General features: G+C 42.0%; 1 protein-coding gene across 5 annotated transcripts in view; it reads right to left on the minus strand.

Annotated features, from left to right (window-relative positions):
- Positions 1–24,545, minus strand: part of CREB5 (cAMP responsive element binding protein 5) — a 336,551-nt gene that overhangs the window by 84,098 nt on the left and 227,908 nt on the right. For all 5 annotated transcript variants that reach the window (XM_054020418.1, XM_054020417.1, XM_054020419.1 and 2 more), the window contains 2 exons: positions 6,763–6,889; positions 4,991–5,101 (listed from right to left, as the gene is read on the minus strand). In XM_054020418.1, the coding sequence (XP_053876393.1) occupies positions 4,991–5,101; positions 6,763–6,889 (238 nt within the window). The remainder of the gene's footprint in view (positions 1–4,990; positions 5,102–6,762; positions 6,890–24,545) is intronic.

Raw genomic sequence — 24,545 nt, forward strand, 5'->3', positions numbered from 1 at the left:
CAAGTTTCAGAGGTCCCAGGTTCAATCCCACCCAATGATGATTGGGGTCTGTTGGTGTTACAATAGCAGCTACCTAAATCAAGTTGGAGTTCTAAACTCTTAAAAATCTGATTTTCAGACTTCCAATGGGACAATGCATACTACTCATTTCTGACCTAGGTGGTTCATAAGATATCAGAACAGGGGCTAAGCAAAGGTTTGAATACGACTGCCTCTAAAATTGCAAACTCAACTAACTGCAGATATGGTACATGAGCAGCTAATGTGATAGTAAAGATGGGGCAGGCAATTTAAGGTCCATAATACCTTTAGTGTATTTAACCACATGTTCATATGCTAGATACACTTTATGCATTTTTAACCTAGTAATTTTAAAGATACATATTACCTCATTAGGAGGGGGAAATATATAACATCAGTGCTTGCTGGGGTTTTAGCTCTGAATCTGACAAGAAAGTAATATTGATGTAGAGGTTCAATCATTCATTCATTAACTGAGACAGTTATAAAGCATTATGTAATATTCTGAAGGAAAGACGTATCATAAAATAAATTGTAAATTTTTGTGATTATAACTTAAATCCATTCTGGTTTATTAGGTACAGCAGATTAATATTTCAAGCAATATATTTTAATCTAAAGTAAAATTTAAAAAATCTAACATTAGGTCACTGGATTTTGCTTCCCCTAAATGGCAGGAAGAAAAAGCTGATTTAAAAATTATACCCTTGTTCCTATTCCCCACAATAAACCGACTTTGGAGAAGTTATTATGGTGAAGTTCTTTAGATTTTGCCATCTATACTGAATAGCCTTCATATATGCTATTTGTCTACAGTGACAAGGTTTATGAACATTTATTCTACAGGAGCAAGGTAATCACTTAGAGACCTAAACACCATTATGTCTAGACTATGGGTCACATCCTGCTAGTCCCATGTAAGGCATGAGGGATTTGGATTACATCTATATCTCATATCTGAAGAGGAGTCTACCATGGAATCTATTCCGCACCCCTTTGTGTTGAGAAGTAAACAGTCAACTATGTAGATGAGTGCTGATCCAACTGCCATTGACTTCAGTAGCCGTTGGCTCAGACCCAGTCACTGGCACTTCTCCAGTTACTATGGGCTGCTTCAGTGACTTTTGTATAGTATATGCTATGTATATAACTCACAGAGTGCAACCAGCAAAATGGCACATATGTGGAGTTGGATGCATCATTGATAATAGCATTAACAAATTGTGAAGAAATCTGAAATTCATTCCTAACGTAGGGCTCGATACTTTGGGATGCTAAGTGCTCTCATCTTCCACTGACTTCAACTTCCAGGAGGTACTCAGCACCTCACATTAGCAGGTCTTTGAATAGGAAGAAGATTGTTCTTTTTAATAAACATGGCAAACAACATGACAGTGAAGAAGACTGAAGTTAAAATGCAGATTGTCAATCTATTAACTAAGTCATAAGGAATGTTTCTCTCTAAATATTTCCTATGTTTTCTTCCTTTATTCTATTTTTTCCATGTAGATTTATATTCCTAATGGATGAATGAAAAGAGATGTTACGTTATATGTGTATTTTCTCATGCATTCATTATATTTGTGTTAACTGCAACATATAATCTAAATACACAATGTGAAATACGAATAGGAGTGAATTTTCGAAGAGGGAAGATCATGGTCTGTAATTGATGCCTCTGTTCTACTGGTTGACACGTGTGCTGCTGCTTTTCTAAGAGAGAGGGGCAGAAAGCCCCATAGAAGCAAGGGGAAGAGGCATCAAGAGTTGTTTGGGCAGTATTTTGTTTTGCAATGTCTTGGTCCTGTTACCAACTCAGACTGGGGAAGATTTCACAGAGCAATACCTTTATGTATCAGAGTTCAGGGCAAAAACGGTTTCTTCAGATTAAGGAGTGATCTGCTTTAAAGTGTAATTTCAGATATTACAACACAGAATTCTCACCATATGTACCAATAATTTAATTTTGTTTTAAGTAGCCTCACAATTTCAGTAAAAAAAAAAAAGGGGGGGGGGAGGGAGAGAGAGAGGAAAGGTGGTGGGCAGAAACTTTAGTCTCCAAAACACATGCCAGTTTTGGATTTATTTAGCCAAGGAGTATTTGGTTTGGCTTAACATTGCTTGGGTTGAAAAAACACATGCCTATTCCAAAAAGATTTAACAAGGTCTGCTGCAGATGCTGTTGCCATTTGGCATGTCACTGTTACTGTGTGGCACAGAAAGAACTCTAGACCACAGATTTTGCTTGGCTGAAGTAGCCAGCATTTTTGGCTACATCTGTTCTTCTGGCCAACTGGCTGTATGTTTACAGAGTGTGGTTGTAGATGGGGTGTTAACAAAGCTTGGGTTAACAGTCTAACCCAAACTAATAGTGAGGTGAATGTGTGACCTATCATGACTAAGAAAATAGAGACAGGAAAACCTTGTATGTTTTCTGGTCCTAAACTGTATACACAGAGGGTTTCTTGCATATACTCTACCAACTGACAGGTACACCTTTTCCTTTGCCTTGGGATGAATGACAATCATTTTACAAACAGACACTATATCTACTAATCAAACTAGGAAATATAAACATGTGGTGGTTTAAGGCTATATGAGACATTAAACTTTGTGGGCCTGAGTCTCCTTGCTCATGTGTTACAGTTTTATACTGGGGTAATTCCACTAACTCCAAAGAGCTCATTCCTGGTTTACATGGGGATGAAAAGACAATCAGACACAAAGTATCTTGAAATGCACCCACCTATTTCATCCGTCAACCTGTGACTTTACACTTACAACTGCCATCAAACAGTTATTACAAGACTAATATTTTAATACATATATATTTAATATAACTGAAACAAAATGTTAATGTTTCAGTTATAATGTAAGCATATGTTGATGGGCACAGCTATGGGATATTATTACTGTATGCTCCACGGGAAGTGGATGTATGGGGCCGAGGGACTTAGAAACTCAATGCTAATGACATTCTCACAAATAAATCCTCTGCATACTACAGGGGAGGTTTGAGCGCACAATACACACATCACAGTAACTTCAGGAAACATTAGAAGCAGTGCTTAATTTGTAAAGAAAGAGGTGCCGGGGCTCAAGCAATTTTTTTTTTTACTTTCATATCTGATGCAGCAAGCCTAGATTAAGCACTGATTAGAAGTAACTATTTCATTTAAAATACTAAATCATTTTTGTCCAAATTATCACTTTGTCAGTTGCTCTAACCTCATCAGCTGCACTCAAGAAAAAAACCACATAATCTTGATTTTCCAAGCATTGTTTAGTTTGTGCCCTAACACTGTTCTCTGACATCACCTCTGCATGCCACATGCCTGCCTAGAAAAGAAATCAGACAGTATGCCCATGCCCACCGCACCAGACCCATTTATTCATAGATTCATAGATTCTAGGACTGGAAGGGACCTCGAGAGATCGAGTCCAGTCCCCTGCCCTCATGGCAGGACCAATACTGTCTAGACCATCCCTGATAGACATTTATCTAACCTACTCTTAAATATCTCCAGAGATGAAGATTCCACAACCTCCCTAGGCAGTTTATTCCAGTGTTCAACCACTCTGACAGTTAGGAACTTTTTCCTAATGTCCAACCTAAACCTCCCTTGCTGCAGTTTAAGCCCATTGCTTCTTGTTCTATCCTTAGAGGCTAAGGTGAACAAGTTTTCTCCCTCCTCCTTATGACACCCTTTCAGATACCTGAAAACTGCTATCATGTCCCCTCTCAGTCTTCTCTTTTCCAAACTAAACAAACCCAATTCTTTCAGCCTTCCTTCATAGGTCATGTTCTCAAGACCTTTAATCATTCTTGTTGCTCTTCTCTGGACCCTCTCCAATTTCTTTCTTGAAATGCAGTGCCCAGAACTGGACACAATACTCCAGCTGAGGCCTAACCAGGGCAGAGTAGACCGGAAGAATGACTTCTCGTGTCTTGTTCACAACACACCTGTTAATACATCCCAGAATCATGTTTGCTTTTTTTGCAACAGCATCACACTGTTGACTCATATTTAGCTTGTGGTCCACTATAACCCCTAGATCCCTTTCTGCCGTACTCCTTCCTAGACAGTCTCTTCCCATTCTGTATGTGTGAAACTGATTGTTCCTTCCTAAGTGGAGCACTTGCATTTGTCTTTGTTAAACTTCATCCTGTTTACCTCAGAACATTTCTCCAATTTGTCCAAATCATTTTGAATTATGACCCTGTCCTCCAAAGCAGTTGCAATCCCTCCCAGTCTGCAAACTTAATAAGTGTACTTTCTATGCCAATATCTAAGTCGTTGATGAAGATATTGAACAGAGCCAGTCCCAAAACAGACCCCTGCGGAATCCCACTTGTTATGCCTTTCCAGCAGGATTGGGAACCATTAATAACAACTCTCTGAGTACAGTTATCCAGCCAGTTATGCACCCACCTTATAGTAGCCCCATCTAAATTGTATTTGCCTAGTTTATCAATAAGAATATTATGCAAGACCGTATCAAATGCCTTACTAAAGTCTAGGTATACCACATCCACAGCTTTTCCCTTATCCACAAGGCTCATTATCCTATCAAAGAAAGCTATCGGATTGGTTTGACACAACTTGTTCTTTACAAATCCATGCTGGCTATTCCCTATCACCTTTACTCTAGTGTTTGTTTACTTACAATTTTTTAACCCAAGTTCAGACACCATCACAGAACCAGCCAGCCCATTTGCTGATTTTTCACACATCTGCACCAAAATTCCTATTAAACATGGTAAGGATCAGATGGTCCACTCTCTTTAACTTCATCTCACCCAGAATCAATGGAGACTGGTAACATCTGAAAGTGCATGTATGCTGACAGCCAATTACAGGCATGGATAAAGATCACATGATCCATGACTAAGAATGCCTGCCTACTGCTCCAGGTAACTGCTGTGTAAAAACAATATAAAAAAGGATTTGTAATTGTTTCTTTTTACCATTTTGGCTTCTGAATGCATTGGAGGGACTTGGGGTGACGCACACGGGTTATTGAGATTTGGGCCTTGCATCCCCATGATACTGGAGTTCATTGACATTTGTCGCTCCATCTTTAAAAGGAAGAAAAAAAGAAAAATGAATTAAACAATATAATAAAGTCTAAAAACATTTTCAAGGGCATATGTTCAGTTTCTCTTCAAAGGGACCCAGCTTTATTTCTTTGAGTCATCCCTCAAAAAATTGTTTTGTGAACTGCTTATATTTGCTTATTCTCCAAATCTGTCCTACAAACACAGCTTTTCTCAAAAGCCATTAAAAAAAAAGAGTTTCTTTTCAAAACAAACATATCAGCCACCCAGGTTTAAGCTTTTTTTTGTAATGATTCCCCCCCTTTTAGTATAACAACACTCTGAGTTAAGTGGTTTTAAAAGCATCACTGTATAAAGTTGTGGCTTCTGCTGTCAATGCAGCCCAGCTCAGCTTGTTGAAAACGTAAATAAAAATCCATGATATAGAGTGTATGGAACATGAGTTGGGCCCTTCTTTCTTCTCTGGGACTGCTCAACCAAGGGGAGTTTTCCATATATCCCAGGTCATGTTAGTGAAGCTTTGGAATCTAAACTAAAACACCCTACCAACCCTTTAGAACTCTTCTTGCAAGCTAAATTCACTACCTTATAGTACCTCGACAAATTCAAAAGACAGTTGGAACAAGGAGAATTTACTATTTAAAACTGCTTCTCTCTAATGTTTTCAGTGAAGAGAGATGTGATAGGATTCAATGTTTTATTCCATTTAGCAACAGATGACTGGATTCACTCCTGTGGGTGAAGTGGGAGCAATTTGCACCCCTGAATGTGAAGATAAGCTGTACTTTAAAGGGATATTCACCCCACTTAGGGCTCCTTCGGAGTCCTTCCCAGACAAGTGCTGCTACACTCTCATTTCTGGAAGACTTAACACAAATAAGAGCCCAAATCTGTTGGGTGAATCACGCCCACAGTCCCACCATTGTCCCACCATGCACAAAACAAATGGTATGTTCTTCCCTTCCAAGAGGTGGAGAAGGATACTTTTATTTTAGGAATAGCACAAACATTAGCTCTCAGATAGCCTTGCAAAATGAACACATTCAGACAGTGACCTGTGAGTGTTTTATTCCATTATTTTTAGCCCTTTCTAATTAATTTCTGCCCTTTGTCTCCCAAAACATTTTATATTAACAGGGCTGTTAAAATACTATGAAAAGTAGGGGCTGCATCTTGCAAGATGGGTAACTGAAGTCAATGGGAGCTGAGGGCAAGGGCAACCATGTAGGATAGGGTCCATATCTACACCAAATGACTGATTACTGGTTCTGAAAAATAAATTACTTTTACTTCTTAGTGACTCACCTCCTCACAGTAGGTGAGTAATTATTTTGAGACTAAATTGGCATTGTGCATGTGCTTTGTCCAGTAAGGGCCCAATTCTAATCTCACAATTATATAACTCCACTGCCTTCGATGAAGACGCTGTTGATTTACACCAGTAAGTAAACGCAATATCAGGATCCAAAACATTCTAATAAAAATAAGGACCTGATTCTAGAATCACATAAAGTGGTTCAAATCAGGTGACCCTCTACTAGAGTTAATTGAGTTACATCTGTGTAAAACGCGTAAATGAGCGCAAAATTACACAAAACTATGAATTCACTTTCACTGTGTGCAGTGAGGTAGATCTTTGCCCCTGATAATGCCTGATACAGTATAAAAATAAAATAACTTACTGGCATTAGTACTGCAGAAGATCCAGGCATGGTAGGATTGGGCAGGGTGCCAGGCATAGAGGCAGGCATGGGTTGTCTTTGTCGGTTGTGTAGGTGTAGTAGTGAAGACAGAGAACCTGGGACAGGCCTAGGAGAAAAGGAGAAAATGTTGTCACGGTCTGTGGAGACTAAAGCAAGCTCGACAGTCCCAGACATTACTATCACAAATAGCAGTAGACAACTATATAGAAGTAGAAGATATAGTATTAGTGCCACTGTCCGTAAATCCATGTAACAGAAAGTATTAAGGAAACGGCAAGTAAAAACCAGGTCTGATTTCCTTTGCTATTTGTTAGTGAATGCCCTAATTTGCTTTATTTCCTGGCAAGTATGATATAGACATTCTATAGTCAATACATTGTTATAAATTCTGTCCACAGACACAAAACAGTGCATGATAGTCAATTAAACATGCATAAATTAATAAAAATCTTATCACCTATAAATTACTTTAATTTGAACATTTTTCACTACTGTATATACAAATATATCTTCTACAATAAACCCCATTTCCTCCTTCCAAAGCAACAGGCCTGATTTTACTGGTCAGCATGTCACTCATGGCACTAGAAATGGGAAAAGTGAGAATTAAGATTAATTCTCAGAGTCAGATTAAGGGGTTTGTAAGGGGAAAAAAGGAGTGGGAAAAAAAAGCAGAATAGGTTAATGTTAGCAAAAGGCATTAAAGGGATTTAGAAGTGTTTTTACAAATATACCGGAGGAAAATAAATATTAGGGGGAAAGTAGACCTATTAACAAATGAGAAGGATCATTAAATGAATGGATTCAAAAATAGCTGGGATACTGAACTACTATTTAATAACTGCCTCTAAGAAGAAAAACATTTGGGAAGTAATGACTCCCTTGAAAAGAGAGGGAAAGTGAATGATGTGAAGACAAAATCAGGCCGCCCAGATCATATGGAGCTTGGGTGTCAGGGGAGTTAGTTAACAAGTTATTCAGGGTTTTTTTGAAAAGTCCTGGAGAAGCGATGGAGAAAAGCAAACCTAGTACTAATTTTCCAAAACCAGGAAAGAAGACATGCAATATGGTAACAAATAAGGCCAGTGCAATTTTGGGTGTCACAGACAGAGCATCACAGACCAGGATGCACCAAGGCATTGGAAGGAGTTAAGAGGAAATGCAAATAATTAGGGAGCTGGAGGGACTGATTTATGACTTAGGTAAGCAATTTGTATGGAGCGAAGATGAGAAAAGTCTACAAATATTTGAAGCCTCTACACTAAAATAAGTGCCCCCATTCCACTGAGGGGTCCACTGCCAGCGACTGCAGCACCCAAAATGAGCTGCTCTCGTCAGGGAGTTGGAGGTCATAACCGCAGTGCTTGGGAGCAGCAAAATTCAGCTCACCCTCTGGTTATCCACTGTCAGTGGGGCTCCTATGAGAGATCAGGCTGCACTTAAAATCTCCCTATCCCTGTGAGAGGAAATAAGCACAAATGTTGCCTTATCTCCCCAGGGTTTGAATTTCCCCCATTGCCTGGAGTGCAGCTGCTACTAGCATCTGTGAGCATGAATCAAGCATCAAGGATGGAGAGAAGTTATGTAGGGTGGGACTGTACAGGGAGGTATAACTAAAAGTAGTGAGATAAATCTAAAAATGAGAAAAATGCGGCTGAATATGGGAGAAACTTGATATTTATTTGGGGTTTTTAGGCTGCAGTCGTCTCCCAATGGAAGTGGTGGAAGCTACCCCCACCCCACTGGACAATGCACTGAGTTTATGTAGAGTACAATCTTGCAGAAGGATAGACAAACTACCATGACCTAAAGGATTTTTCCCTTTTTTAACTTCTGTGAGCTCACAGAAGGATCCTATTCAATAAAATATCAGTCGACTCCCAATGAAACTGAAGTGAAACAAGTACCAGGACAATAGCTTTTCCATCCCCCCCCCCTGCCCCCTCCTCCCCCCGATGCATTCACACTGACAATCTCGTATACAGGCCCTTTGTACAACTCACCAGCTTCATAATAACCGTAGGTGTTAGGCTGTTTGACAGAAACTTATTTTGGCCTGACCTATGCAATTTATGCTAGTGAACCTCCAGGGACGGCACGGTTTGAATTCTGCTTATATGTTCCAGAGCCAAAAAAATTTCTGAAATTGATTTAATGAGCCTGGGAATATGGGACTTAGTCAAAAGGGAATTATTTGTATTTATTGAAATGGCAAATAAGCTACCTCGCTGTACCCAGTCTCACCATTCATGCTGCTTAGCTTTGTGGGTCTGCATATGCTTTACACTTGGTGAAAGATTTTTTTTTCAACACCTCACTACTTCTAGGGTTTTTCCCACTACTAAAGCTCCTGCTTGCCCTTTCCCTGAGTACGATCTTTCCCAGCTCTGCAGTACAATCAGAGATTTTGTGTTTCAAGGCTGACTCTCTTTGTCAAAAAATCTGCACTCTTGCCACTAATAAAAATGCTATATAACATACACACCAGACTCATTTCTGTAGTAGGGGTGTTTGACACTAGCCAGTGCACACAGATATTTCTATTTCTTCCACACTGGAAACAAGCCATTGATTAACACACACACACACACACACACACACACACACACACACACACACTTTCCTACAGATTGAAACTGCTTGAAATACTAAATTTGTCTATTCTTACATTCCATCCCATTTATCACTTCGCTTAAGAGGACAAAGTGCTCTTTTTTTGTTGTTGCTTTTTAACCTTCTGTAGCAGCAGATAAATCAGTGAGACAAAAGTGATGCTTTTGTGACAGACAGGTATTATCATTTTTTATGCTGAAAGTGCACATTGTCCTCCGTTCACCTCCCATCTTTGTACTCTTGATAAAATGCTGAAGATGATGAACAGCCCCCTGACCTGTCGGTCAGTGCTGCTGACTCAAAGGTTTTAGGCCCTTAGCATTAGTCGTTTTCTACTCTAGTAAATAGGTTTGTTGGACAAACAACCTGCAAATAGGGAACTGCTCTATAGAGGAAGCAACATACCAGTCTAGACACTAATGAGACCTAATTTTCAAAGATGTTAAGCCCTCACAGCTATTTGACTTCAATGGAACTTGTGAGTGCTCAACTGTTCTGGAAAACTAGCCATAAGTGAACCCAATGGAGACATTTTGCAACTTTTAACTTCTCTATGGCTTCAATGGGGTCATGCTCAGGACCTATATGCATAGACTAAAATAAAGATAACTCCAACAGTGTATCAAATGCAACACAATGCACAGCTCATGAGGGATAGCTGAGTGGTTTGGGCATTGGCCTGCTAAATTCAGGGTTGTGAGCTCAATCCTTGAGGTAGCCATTTAGGGATCTGGGGCAAAAAATCTGTCTGGGGATTGGTCCTGCTTTGAGCAGGGGGTTGGACTAGATGAACTCCTGAGGTCCCTTCCAACCCTGCCTGATATTCTATTCTGACACCAGGCATGCTACCTGCTATGATGAAAATCCCCTTTGAACCAGTTCTATTTATTGTCTAGTAAGCACTTATTTTACGCATTAAGACCATTTATCTTCACTGAAGTCTCGTGCTTTCTCAGTTCACAGAAATTTCTAGCTGAGGTTCCCTGGGGTTATTTTCAGCCACATAGGACTAGACCCTCATGGCTTTAAATGTAGCAGGACTGAAGCAGTCAGGAGCATGTTTTCTAGTTCGTGGAAGAGCTCCAGATCAAAGGATCTTAAGCATGATACATCCCATCCTGCTCCTCCTAACAGCCTCAATTCAAATGAGAGCCAATGTTTATTATTAATTATTATTATTATTATTATTATTTGTATTGAACCATGCCTAGAAGCCCCAATTAGGGATCAGGGACCCGCTGTGTCAGGTACTGCCCCAAAGGGCTTACAGTCTATGTATATGTGTCAGGAGTAAGGGCCCACAGCTAGCCTACTTACCTTAGCTTAACCCTCAGCAGTCAAATAAGCACAGCTAGGTCCCAACTGAGCCGCCTGATTGGTGAAACTGCCTGATTGGCTGAGGGGATCAGCAGGCCCACCCTTAAGACTAGCAATAGCAGCAGGGCGGTGGTTGCTCAAAGCATACGCCTATGGCTGTGTTAGCTTCAGTTCCTGCCTTGTTCCAGCCCTGTCCCACCCTCACTCCTGCCTCGGACCCAGCCCTGCATCTGCCTTCCCTTACTCCAGATAACCCGGTTCTGACTTTTGGCTTCAATTCTCTGGCTCTGACTCTGACTTAACCCTTAGTTCTGGCATTCAGGTCCTGATCCCAGTTCAGACCTTTGACTCTGATTCCTGGCTCTGACCCCTGGTTTCTGACCCTGGGCTCTAGCTCCTGATCCTGGCTCTGACCCTATGCCCTGACTCCTGGCTCCTGATCCTGGCTCTGACCACTAGGCCTGACTCCACAGCTCTGACCACTAGGCATCCACATCCAGGTCCCTAATAGTTTAAGCACCCCCTTCCCCAAAACTGTAATCCCCATCGGGGAAAAGGGGCCCGGTTCCCTGCTGGCACTGATCCCACCAAGGCAAATATCTCCCTGTTGGAAACAGTGAGTATACAACCTGTAGACTCAGATTGTTGCCTTGCAGGTGCAGAATATGGCACTGCAGATGCAAGCCATGCCACCCTGACACCCTGCGAACCAAAGATTCTGTTGCCGGATAAGTTTGATGGCAACCGTGGCAAATTCCACGGATTCCTGAATCAGTGTCAGCTTCTGTTTCTGTTGCAACCGAGAACATTCCCCAGTGACCAAGCCCATCAGCTTGCTAGTCAGGGAGGCCCTGGCCTTGGCTTCCCAGCTCCTGGAGAAATCTGGTCTGCTCCTGGCTCAATCTGAAAACTTTGTGCAAGCCATGACAGTGATCTTGGATGACCCAAATCACATGCGCAAAGCAGAGTCTGTACTCCAAGCACTGTGGCAGGGGCACCAATCGGTTATCAAATACGCTGTATAATTTTGATGCCTGGTAGCAGATGCTGAGTGGAATGAGGCTGGGCAATGTTACCACTTCCAGTTCAGCCTGCTGATGATCTAATCGAACTGTGCGTTAAGATCGATAACTGTATAAAGGAGCATCTCCAAGAGCAAGGGTCAGCCTCCCATGTACCAGCGGTTTCCCTGGCTCCAACTCACCAATCACTGGCTTTGCCCTCCCAGAGTGAGCCCATCCAAATTGACCAAGCCTGTCCCAGCCTTTCTGATGCTGAGAAAAATTGACAGTGAATGGTGGGCTTATGCCTGTACAGTACTGCTGAGAACCTCAATGCTTCACAATGGGCTGTCCTGCAAAGGCCTGACCTGCATCCCCACCAGGAAATGCCAAATCCCAGTCCCAACAGAAGGTGGGGTAGTGTGTTCCCCTCATTCCAGTACCCAATAAGGATATTTGTCCACCGGTATTCTAGCAACAACTAACCCAAACCCAACACATCTCTGACTCCCTCTCCAACTTTGTAAGTGCTATTGGATTCAGGGGCCTCCAGTAGTTTCATGGACTTGGACTTTGAATAAGTATATATGATTCCCATCCAGTGGGAAAGATCTCCAGATTTGGCAGAGTCTATCAATGGGTTGTTCCTCTCATTGAAACTAGTAACTTAGCAGATTGCCCCTTGGAGGACACCACTCTCCATGGTCATAGAAAAACCCTTCAGTTTGGGCGCATCCGAGCTCAACACCCTCCGGTTATCCTCGGTACGCCCTGGCTCACTATGCAGGATCCGCATATCTGCTGGTGGGCAGGTGCAGTACGTTTCAGGTCCCTGCACTGTCAGCAGTCTTGTCTCCCAAAATTGAGCCATAGACCAGAAGCTCTTTGCGGCTCAGTTTGCCTCCTTGGAGATTCCGAGCCCAAGGCCATTAGTTCACAGGGAATCTCGGCACCCTCCGTTTCCCCTCCTATCACCTCTGCAATAACAGCTAAATACCAAGAATTTGTTGACATGTTTGATAAGAAGAATGCACTGCCTGTCTGCCTATCCCTGGCCTTGCAGCTGCAGCATTTCCCCTGCTGTCCATATGTGTGTGGATCTGGGCACACATGCTCTCTTTTGGAGGTCCCTCCTCTTCCTATGTCAGCCTGCACTGGGCCAACAGGCCTTTTTGTCCCTCTTCCTGCCCATACTCCTCCCCGTGCAGTTTCCTACCTTCACCTCCTCATTTGGCCATGTCCTGCCCCCTTGCTGATCTCTGCTCCCTCCCATAATCCCCCTATGGGATCGCCTCCCTCCTGCAGTTGTTGCCAATTCGCCTGCCACACCCACCTGCCCCCTGCTATTTGTTGCTCCCTGACAAGGTGGGTGGGGCCTTGAGGTGGAGCATGGGTGGGACCATAGGGGGAGTGGAAGAGCACGGGCAGAGCAGAGCTTCCAGCACTCCTGGGCATAGCCTCCCCAAATGAAAGACTCATGCGCCACCTATGCTTGAGCAATATCTTTGTTGTTTTCTGAACTATCACCAAGATGAAGGGGTTTCCCTGCTTCCCTAGGCTGAATTAGTGTATAATAATGCCACACACACTTCCACCCAATAAAGTCCCTCTTTCACCAACTTTGGGTTTCATCCTCATTTTCACCCGGACAGCCCCATAAAGTCTCTCATACCCACTGCTGCAGACTTCACTTCCCACCTCTGCCAGCTACACCAAGAGTGGAAGGAATACCCGATAGCTACTCAAAGGGTTTATAAGCACCATGCTGACCTTGCCGTAAGTGACCAGGTGTGGCTGTCTACTTGGTATCTTAGGTTAATGCATCCATCAGCTATGTTAGACCACCAGTATCTACGTCCATTTAAGATTCTGGAATGGGTAAATCCAGTGGCATTCAGCTTACAGTTGCCTGAGTCTGGAAGGATCCACGAGGTATTCCATGTCTCTCTGCCAAAGCCTTACCTCGAAAAATTGTTTTCAACGTGGTCCACCCCCACCTATCACCATCCAGGAGCAGGAGGAGTATTTGGTTCAATAAATCCTTGCTCTTGACACATTGGAGGGAAACTCCAGTACTTAGTGGACAGAGAGGGTTATAATCCAGACAGACGATCCTGGGAACCAGTGGAAAATATTCACACCTCAGACCCACTGCAGGAGTTTCAGGAAGTTTATCCTGACAAGCCCAACCCTGGGACTCCTGGAAAGCACCCTCAGAGGAGGGGGTACTCTCAGGAGCTTAAGCCCCAGACAGTCTAATGAGCACAGCTGGCCCCAACTGAGCCTCCTGATTGTCCAAACTGTCCAACTGGCTGAGGGGATCAGCAGACCTGCTCTTAAGACCAGCAGCAGCAGGGCACTGGCTGCTTCAAGCAACCACCCACAGCTGTATTAGCATCTGCTCCCGCCTTGTTCCAGTCCCACTCCTGCTTTGTTCCAGCCCTATCCCAGACCCAGTCCTGCTCCTTCCCTCCTTTACTCCAGGTAAACTGTTTCTAACCCTCAGCTCCAATTCCTGGCTCTGGTATTCGACCCCTGATTCTGATACTGACTTTCAATTGTGCTTCCTGGCTCTCACTCCTGACTTCAGCTCTGACCCTTTGCTCTGACTCCTGGTTCTTGACTCTGGCTCCAACCCACTAGGCTTGACCCCCACTGCTCTGACCATGAGGCATTACTGCCTACATCTCGGTCCCTAACAATATGATGAGACACAACAGGTGAATACAACAATCAGACAAGGATGAAACAATCATCAGCATAATAAGCAGCAGTCGCAGCACACCAGCTGCCTGCACATTGTCAGGTGTTACCATAGATTTGTATTTTGAACTGCTTTCAAAGTGGAGCACCTCAGAAAGCCTAGGGCATCTGCAGTGCTACCACATTGCTTAAGTATCTGAAAAGTGCAGCATGAACTACAAAGATAAATCCTCCAAATTCAGGCAGAGGGGAAATATTTGCACCAGGAATTGTATCTAAGACCATAAGTGCTGACTCAGTTATTGCATGACGGCCGGCAATCACTTGACCTATAGTACCACTACTGAAACATACTTTTTCCACTTGCCTAATTGTTGCCTGGTGCTTTAGAAACTTTCATCCTGAAAAGCCAGGACACTTTAAGACTGTGATTCTGTCCACTTTCAGCCTACTACATCATAGGAGAAAAGCATTGTACCAGACACTCTTTTGGAATCCCCTATGTAATTTTATAAACCTCACCTGACCTACAGTACCTGCAGTTTAACAATGTTATGGTTCCAATATCATCAAAGAGCAGAACACTCTAAGAAACAAGAGCTTTGTTTAGCCAAGTTAAGTGCAGAACTGAACTGTATTCTAGGAAAAAGAAAACTGGCACCTAAACAAGCAGATCTTTTCCAATATAGCAGAGATCTCTGTTTGTATTTCACAGACAATTCAGACTCTTTTGTGTGATAGATTTTTTTATCATCAGTAGTAGACACTTATATTATGGTAGCAGCTCAAAGGTCCCAATTGGTTAGGCACTGTACAAATATAGATAAGTGACAGCCTTTACCCCAGTGGGTTTACAATCTAAAAGACACAAAACAGATGAAGGACATAACACACACAGGATGGGGATATAACACACAAGAAAATTAATAGAATGAAGATCTGGCACAGCTTAGTTAGTTACATTTTTGATGTTGGTTTTGTCTTTTTACATATTTATTTTTTTAACTGGAGGTAGAGGTATGGTGGGGAATGACAGGAATGGGGAAGCTTGAAAGAGCAAGCGTGTAGGAAAAGGAAGGAAGGGAAAGAGGGGCAGTCCCAGCTCAGAACCTGCCTAGCTATAATCAGACTTGCAGATGGAAGCAGGACCAAAGAACTCTGAGGGGAGCCTGCTGGGTGAAGAAAGTGGACAGTGGAAGCATGTGACTAAGAGAACCAGGCAGAGGAAAAGACGGGCTAGTGAAGGAGAAATAGAGCTCAGGAACAGGTTTGAGGAGTTGGAAAACGAAGAAGGGGCACAGCAGGTGGTTGCTGAAGGTAAGAGGGCAAGAAAGAAAAGAAGAGCAGCTAGTCCTATAGGAAGAGGGGAAGAGTCAATGGAGATAATAACACCAAATATGAGCCCCAGGAGGATACGGGATGGGTTGCGGAGGATTGCAAGGGACAATAGGAATTGAGAGGACTTGCAGCCAGAGGGAACAGGGGATAGACCAGAGAATCACACCACCACCAAGAAAAGGCAGGTCTACGTGATTGGGGACTCCTTACTGAGAAGAATAGACAGGCCTGGAACTAGAGCTGATCCGGAGAACAGAAGGGTGTACTGTCTGTCTGCCGGGTGCTAAGATATGGGATGTGGATCTGAGGCTGAAGAGGATCCTAATGGGAGCGGGAAAGAATCTGCTGATTGTCCTTCATGTGGGAACAAATGATACAGCTAGATTCTCGCTGGAACGTATCAAGGGAGACTATGCCAGGCTGGGGAAGACGCTAAAGGAAATCGAGGCTCAGGTGATATTCAGTGGGATTCTGCCTGTTCCTAGAGAAAGGCAACAAAGGTGTGACAAGATTATGGCAATCAACAGATGTCTCAGGCAGTGGTGCTATAAGGAGGGCTTTGGGATGTATGGCCACTGGGAAGCATTCATGGACAGAGGACTGTACTCTCGGGATGGACTTTACCTGAGTAAGGAGGGAAATAGACTTTTAGGATGGAGGCTGGCACAACTGATTAAGAGAGCTTTAAACTAGGAGTTTAGGGGAGATGGTTGGGAGATGTCCAGGTAATCTGCCGGAATTTAACATTGAGAGGGAAGAAAACGAAGTAAGAAAGGATACAGCCATGGGTATGAGAATGGACATAAGGAGGAAGGGTAGTGTAGATACCAGTCTAATAGGTGATACTGGTGGTAGAGTGTCTGTGCCTAATCGGGTAAAGAATGTCAGTGAAGCCAAATGGCAAAAATTAAGATGTTTGTACACTAATGCAAGGAGCCTAGGTAACAAAATGAAGGAACTAGAGCTACTGGTGCAGGAAGTGAAACCAGATATTATAGGGATAACAGAAACATGGTGGAATAGTAGTCATGACTGGAGTACAGGTATTGAAGGCTATGTGCTGTTTAGGAAAGACAGAAATAAAGGCAAAGGTGGTGGAGTAGAATTGTATATCAATGATGAGGTAGACTGTAAAGAAATAAGAAGGGATGGAATGGATAAGACAGAGTCTGTCTAGGCAAAAATCACATTGGGAAAGAAAGCTACTAGAGCTTCCCCTGGGATAGTGCTTGGGATGTGCTATAGACTTCCAGGATCCGATTTGGATATGGATAGAGACCTCTTTAATGTTTTTAATGAAGTAAACACTAATGGGAATTGTGGGATCATGGGAGACTTCCCAGATATAGACTGGAGGACAAGTGCTAGTAATAATAATAGGGCTCAGATTTTCCTGGATGCGATAGCTGATGGATTCCTTCACCAAGTAGTTGAAGAACCAACAAGAGGGGATGCCATTTTAGATTTGGTTTTGGTGAGTAGAGAGGACCTCATAGAAGAAATGGTTGTAGGGGACAACCTTGGTTTGAGTGATCATGAGCTAATTCAGTTCAAACTAGATGGAAGGATAAACAAAAAGAGATCTGGGACTAGGGTTTTTGATTTCAAAAGGGCTAACTTTAAAGAATTAAGGAAATTAGTTAGGGAAGTGGATTGGACTGAAGAACGTGTGGATCTAAAGGTGGAGGAGGCCTGGAATTACTTTAAGTCAAAGTTGCAGAAACTATCAGAAGCCTGCATCCCAAGCAAGGGGAAAAATTCATAGGCAGGAGTTATAGACCAAGCTGGATGAGCAAGCATCTCAGAGAGGTGATTAAGAACAAGCAGAAAGCCTACAAGGAGTGGAAGATGGGAGGGATTAGCAAGGAAAGCTACCTTATTGAGGTCAGAACATGTAGGGATAAAGTGAGAAAGGCCAAAAGCCATGTAGAGTTGGACCTTGCAAAGGGAATTAAAACCAATAGTAAAAAGTTCTATAGCCATATAAATAAGAAGAAAACAAAGAAAGAAGAAGTGGGACCGCTAAACACTGAGGATGGAGTGGAGGTTAAGGATAATCTAGGCATGGCCCATATCTAAACAAATACTTTGCCTCAGTCTTTAACGAGGCTAATGAGGAGCTTAGGGATAATGGTAGGATGACAAATGGGAATGAGGATATGGAGGTAGATATTACCACATCTGAGGTAGAAGCCAAACTCGAACAGCTTAATGGGACTAAATCGGGGGGCCCAGATAATCTTCATCCTAGAATATTAAAGGAACTGGCACATGAAATTGCAAGGCCATTAGCAAGAATTTTTGAAGAATCAGTAAACTCAGGGGTTGTACCGTACGACTGGAGAATTGCTAACCTAGTTCCTATTTTTAAGAAAGGAAAAAAAAGTGATCCGAGTAACTATAGGCCTGTTAGTTTGACATCTATAGTATGGAAGGTCTTGGAAAATTTTTGAAGAAGAAAGTAATTAAGGACATTGAGGTCAATGGTAATTGGGACAAAATACAACATGGTTTTACAAAAGGTAGATCGTGCCAAACCAACCTGATCTCCTTCTTTGAGAAGGTAACAGATTTTTTAGACAAAGGAAACACAGTGGATCAAATTTACCTCGATTTCAGTAAAGCATTTGATACAGTTCCACATGGGGAATTATTAGCTAAATTGGGAAAAATGGGGATCAATATGAAAATTGAAGGGTGGATAAGGAACTGGTTAAAGAGGAGACTACAACGGGTCATACTGAAAGGTGAACTGTCAGGCTGGAAGGAGGTTACTAGTGGAGTTCCTCAGGGATCAGTTTTGGGATCAATCTTGTTTAATCTTTTTATTACTGACCTTGGCACAAAAAGTGGGAATGTGCTAATAAAGTCTGCGGATGACACAAAGCTGGGAGGCATTGCTAATACAGAGAAGGACCGGGATATCATACCGGAAGATCTGGATGACCTTGTAAACTGAAGTAATAGTAATAGGATGAAATTTAATAGTGAAAAGTGCAAAGTCATGCATTTAGGGATTAATAACAAGAATTTTGGTTATAAATTGGAGACACATCAGTTGGAAGTAACAAAGGAGGAGAAGGACCTCGGAGTATTGGTTGATCACAGGATGACTATGAGCCGCCAATGTGATATGGCCATTAAAAAAGCTAATGTGGTCTTGGGATGCATCAGGCAAGGTATTTCCAGTAAAGATAAGGAGGTGTTAGTACTGTTATACAAGGCACTGGTGAGACCTCATCTGGAATATTGTGTGCAGTTCTGGTCTCTCATGTTTAAGAAGGATGAATTCAAACTGGAACAGGTATAGAGAAGGGCTACTAGGAAAACCTGTCTTATGAAAGGAGACTCAAAGAGCTTGGCTTGTTTAGCCTAACCAAAAGAAGGCTGAGGGGAGATATGATTGCTCTTTATAAATATATCAGAGGGATAAATATCAGGGAGGGAGAGGAATTATTTAAGCTTAGTACCAATGTGGACAGAAGAACAAATGGATATAAACTGGATAGTAGGAAGTTTAGACTTGAAATTAGACAAAGGTTCCTAACCATTAGAGGACTGAAGTTCAGGAACAGCCTTCCAAGGGGAGTAGTGGGGGTAAAAGACATATCTGGCTTCAAGACTAAGCTTGATAAGTTTATGGAGGGTATGGTATGATGGGATAGCCTAATTTTGGCAATTAATTGATCTTTGATTATTAGCAGTAAATATGCCCAATGGTCTGTGATGGGATGTTAGATGGGGTGGAATCTGAGTTACTACAGAGAATTCTTTCCTGGGTGCTGGCTGGTGCCCAGATGCTCATGGTGCCCATATTTGGGGTTGGGAAGGAATTTTTCTCCAGGGCAGATTGGCAGAGGCCCTGGAGGTTTTTTGCCTTCCTCTGCAGCGTGGGGCACAGGTCGCTTGCTGGAGGATTCTCTGCACCTTGAGGTCTTTAAACCACAAGTTGAGGACTTCAATAACTCAGACATAGGTTAGGGGTTTGTTACAGGAGTGGGTGGGTGAGATTCTGTGGCCTGCGTTGTGCAGGAGGTCAGACTAGATGATTATAATGGTCCCTTCTGACCTTAAAGTCTATGAGTCAGCACAGTTTTGTAGGCATTGTCACAAAGGCGACTCTTGTGGGGAGATTTTAAGGTTGTGGCTGCATGGATTATACCAGAGATTTTCCCAGGCCTAAGAGGTGGAAAAAGCTCAGAGGTGTTTGGGGGAGAAACCGACTAGTGGATGGTAAAGGCCGGGGAGGTTGGCAATCTGAAAGTGTTGGTTGATGTCACAATACATTACTAGAGCAGCTAGCTAAGATGAGGCTAAATTGTGAAAGGTCTTAAAAAGTAAAGATAAGAAGCTTGTTTGATTTGAGGTGAAGCCGAGGAGAAGGGGGCTCCAAAAAGGTAGTTCGGGTGGTTAAAGCAGCAAGTCCAAAAGATGTACTTCGGCATTGGCCCTTTGAATGGACTTGAGTGGAGCACAGTTGCAGTAATCAGGGCCAGAAAGCAGGAAGTTGTAGTAGTCAATATGTGAAATGATGAAGGCATGGTCAATAGCTATCAGAGATATGGAATTCACTGTGCTGACATATAAGAAATTGAGTACAAGGAGCAACTCCTCTGCCTCAGAATTGTAGGGTGTTTTTATTTAATAAAAGGGATGGCATGCTTAAGTACTACCGGGCAAGGATTGGGGAGAAAACAGAGGAAGAAGATGTGGATGAATACTCACATTCCTTATAACAGCTGATTTGTGGAGTAACACCTCCAAAATTCCCTAAGAGTGCTGCGCTCTTCACCTACCCTGATGAAAGAAGGGCACCACAAATCAGGCTACCACAGAGAATATAATGGGCCACACCAGGGTCTGTTTGAGGATTATTATAGGAGGGATTTTTGAGGGGCTCCTGGATGTTGCTATTTAAAAAAAACAAACAGGAGTCTAGGGGCTAGTTAGACCTCTGGAAAATCTTGGATTTTAAGAGATCAAAAAAGTAAAATTTGGCTACTGTGTCAGTTTTGTGCCGTGATTTATATAAAGGATGAAGACTCTTCAGTCTGCGGCTGTTCCACTGCTTAACAATGATTAACTTCGTATATCTTTTGGCCTGACAGTAATTTGGGGACCTTTGAAGATTATTGGGGGGGGGGAGGCAAATGTCCCCTTCCACACACCGCCCCATTAGCACCAGGCCTGGGTCAAACTCTGTTTAAGGGTTTAGTTAATAATAAATCGTGCCTTTCGAAACTCAAATTGTGTAAATACCTCCTATATTTCCTGAACACATGTTCTACAAACCTCTGGGAATTCAGCATAAGTACAAGGACCAGCAGGTCCCTGAAAGCTTCACAGAACTTATTAACATTTGCCTTTTGGCTCTTGTGGGTCTTAGAAACTGCTGGTTTCAATCTTTCTTTCTCTCTAAATATTTCACTTGGTCTTGTTGCCTGACCCATTAGTAGAATAAAAAAAAAAAAAGAGGAGAGCTAGCATAGTTTCTTAGACTTTAGCCTCCTCAGAGCAGAGACTGTCTTCCTCTAAGTTCTGTACACTGCTGGCACTCCACAAATGATAACTATGCCATTGTTCCATATGTAACTGAGTAGAGCAAAACTAGGGAAAACAGCTAAAGGCACACTGGAGAGATTAAAATGAAGAACTGGCTCAGATAAAACCTATACTATAATAAAAGAATGGTATAAAGAGAAAAACAGAACGCAGGAAAACATGACAAAATATGTCCCAGGGATGTTGAGAGCACTAGTAAGTGTCCTTTATCTGATTAAAGTATTGATGCATGCTCTCAGCTCAAGCCAGACCAAAAGTTTGATCATGCAGGAAGACAAGGGATTTTGTCCCACCACAACTAATACTCTAGGAAGAAAAGAAAGGGCACTGACCACATGAACTAATAACTGAATATCCTATACAGCATTATTACCTTAAAACAAATTTTAAAAATAGTTAAGGCAAAACATTTTCAAATGTGTCCTCTAATTTGGGGCATTCAGCTTGAGACATTCAGATTACTCAAGTAGGCATCCAAACGTTAGACATGCAGAATTAGTGGACACTTGAAAAATCTAGGGGTCAGTGAATAAAAATGTCAAAGGGTTAAACAAGCTGAAAGACCCCTAACCCTAACCGCCAGCCACTGGTGACAATGGAACATGTATTAGCTGTTCTGGTAACCTTGTCTATATAGAAGCGTTAGAATGTTCAGCCGCTCCAGCAACCCAGTCAGTTAAATATTCTTGAGTGCTTTACAGCAGCACAATATGTATTTTATTTTCATAACTTTGCATCATAAAACAACTATAGCTCTCAAAAAGAGAAAGATGATGAAGAGAAAGGTTCTCCCCACCTTCAGCAGGTTGACAGGGTAACAGCATTTCACTGAGCACTTAGAACCAACAGCTCCCTAGATTGGATATTTTGGAAAACAAATTTATCAATTAACTTTTCTGATTCTATTCACTTTTATTATTAAGCCAGTAAATGTTAACAAAAATATAAGGAAAACTGGGTGTTTTAAACCTAGTTTTATTCTAAAAGAAAAAAACCTGCCTTCTTTTTGAAGTGATTTATTCATCCTGTCTTTGTTCTTTTTTTTTTTAAACTTCCCAAACAAAGCAGAAGTTTGTCTCTGAAAATAAGATGGCGAATTACAGCTACATTGTGAAAACAAAGGACCAACAGTTTCTCCAGTGCAGGCTTGTTACCATGAGCTAATAATTTAAGCAAGCTCAGCCTCTTTTTTAATAACTGTGTGCCTCTAGGCAAAGTATTTCTACTAAAAATTATTGAGGCATGGAACAAGGCAAGGTGTGTGAGCTAATGTTGGATTGTTCAGTTACTAAACCAAATCTTGTAGCACCGAGCCTGCTCTGAACTGACAGATTATTTCTCTGTATACACTTGTATAAACATACTACTTAAGGTTGAAATCTGTGTAAGCTTTCTTTTCAATTAAAATGTCAAAGATGACAGCACATGTTTTCACTGTCCTCAACCAAATGATGGATGCTGCAGCAGGAGTTTCATGCCCCGTGTTTCAGAAATGTTTGCCTCCCTGGGGTGTCTCAGGATGTACTTGCTGACCCTCTTCTGTGCCCTTATGCTATACTGGAAGAACCAAGGGTTTGTGTTTCAGATGGCTTAAGGGCTCTTTATCCCTTTCTTTCTCAGATTCTCCTCAAATAAGGAATGTTGTCACCAAATAGGTTGGAAGGACAGCTTAGAGCTAAGGCACTGGACTGGAACTCAGGAGATATGGGTTTAATTCCTGGCTTCAGACAACCATGGAAAATTCCCCTAAAATCTCTGAGCCTCAGTTCCCCATTTATAAAATAGGAACAATACTTCCCTCTTCCCACTTTTTGTCCATTTTATCTACTTAGACAGTAAGCTCTTTAGGGCAGAATCCTGCTTCATTGGGTATTTGTATTACCACAATGGGGCTCCAATAGTTCTTGGGACCTGAAGGTGCTACTGTAATACAAATAATAATTAACAGCAGCTATAATAAACAGATGTAATACTCTTATGAGAGCTGGAGCATCCTTGTGATAAGATTAGAGTGGAAACATTTCACAGAGATAATGGCAGCTGAGGAGGAAGAAGATATATAAATACATGGGATTTGCTGTGAGAATACAAATTTAATATACTTGTAATTAGGGAATAGGTAAGCAGTGTGAAGGGGCCTTTTGCAAAAGCCAAAAATCAGATAAACAACACTCTTGACAGGAAAACATCGTGGTCTCTACAACGTGCAAACTTCTCTCCAATCTACGCTGAACCTGCTCTACTTCCTTTGTATAGTCCCTGCATGAGACAATTGCACCATACCCAACATAAGGTAAAAATCTGCCCAACTTTTCTATCAGAAGATATTTAGATTATTACCAGATCTAAGTTCTATAAATGGGGCTAAAAACCTATCATCTTCAAGAGATGTGAGTTAGAAAATTTTAAAATTCCATTATTCCCATTTTACAGAAAATGAGACAAAAAAGAAGTTTGGTGACTTGCCTAAGGTGATATCTGAGGTCTGTGGCAGATCAAACCCATATTTTCTAGCTTCTAGTCTTGTGCCTTAGCAACAATATATGCCATATTCTGTACGTATTTCATGTTGTTCTTAGTTTCCCTCTCTTCACAAACCTGTTTAGCAAGTTATAGCCAGGAGATAAGGCTGCCAAGAACCAGTTTATGGTCAGTAACATCCCACCAACAACCCCTCTTCTGATTCCTTTAAAAATTTCATGAAGATCAAAATGAATATTAAACCATTTCTTGGAAGGAACCTTTGTGCCACCTGCATCATATTAAAAGTTCCTAGTGACAACCGTGTTAGTGTGAATAATGAGAGGGATGGGATGGAGAGCAAATCATTAAGAGAACAGGAAAAAGCCAAAGAAAACAGCTCAAAATGTAGCTCAACACAGATGACCGAGCAAATGTTGATTGCTCTCATTATTTAAAGGACTATGCTTTGTCTTCTCTGTCCACATAAGCAACTGATGTCAGTGGGAGTGGTTCCCTGATTGAGGGAACATGTATCTGAAGCTACTTTTTGACCTAAAGATGGTGCCGAAAGCACCACTGGAAATACTGAGCTAATCTGATTCCTAAACTAATTTGATAACAAAAACGCCCAAGTGCTCCTCAGGGAATAGAATCAAGTCCCCTGCTGTTTTCCTAATAAAATCTCCCATCTCCTTGAATACTGCTGGATGATGAACATAGTAGAAATGCCTCACCATGAAGTGTCACAGGACATGATCTAAAGCC

Source organism: Malaclemys terrapin, chromosome 2, assembly GCF_027887155.1.
Source record: "Malaclemys terrapin pileata isolate rMalTer1 chromosome 2, rMalTer1.hap1, whole genome shotgun sequence".
In the NCBI taxonomy this organism is placed as follows: domain Eukaryota; kingdom Metazoa; phylum Chordata; order Testudines; family Emydidae; genus Malaclemys; species Malaclemys terrapin.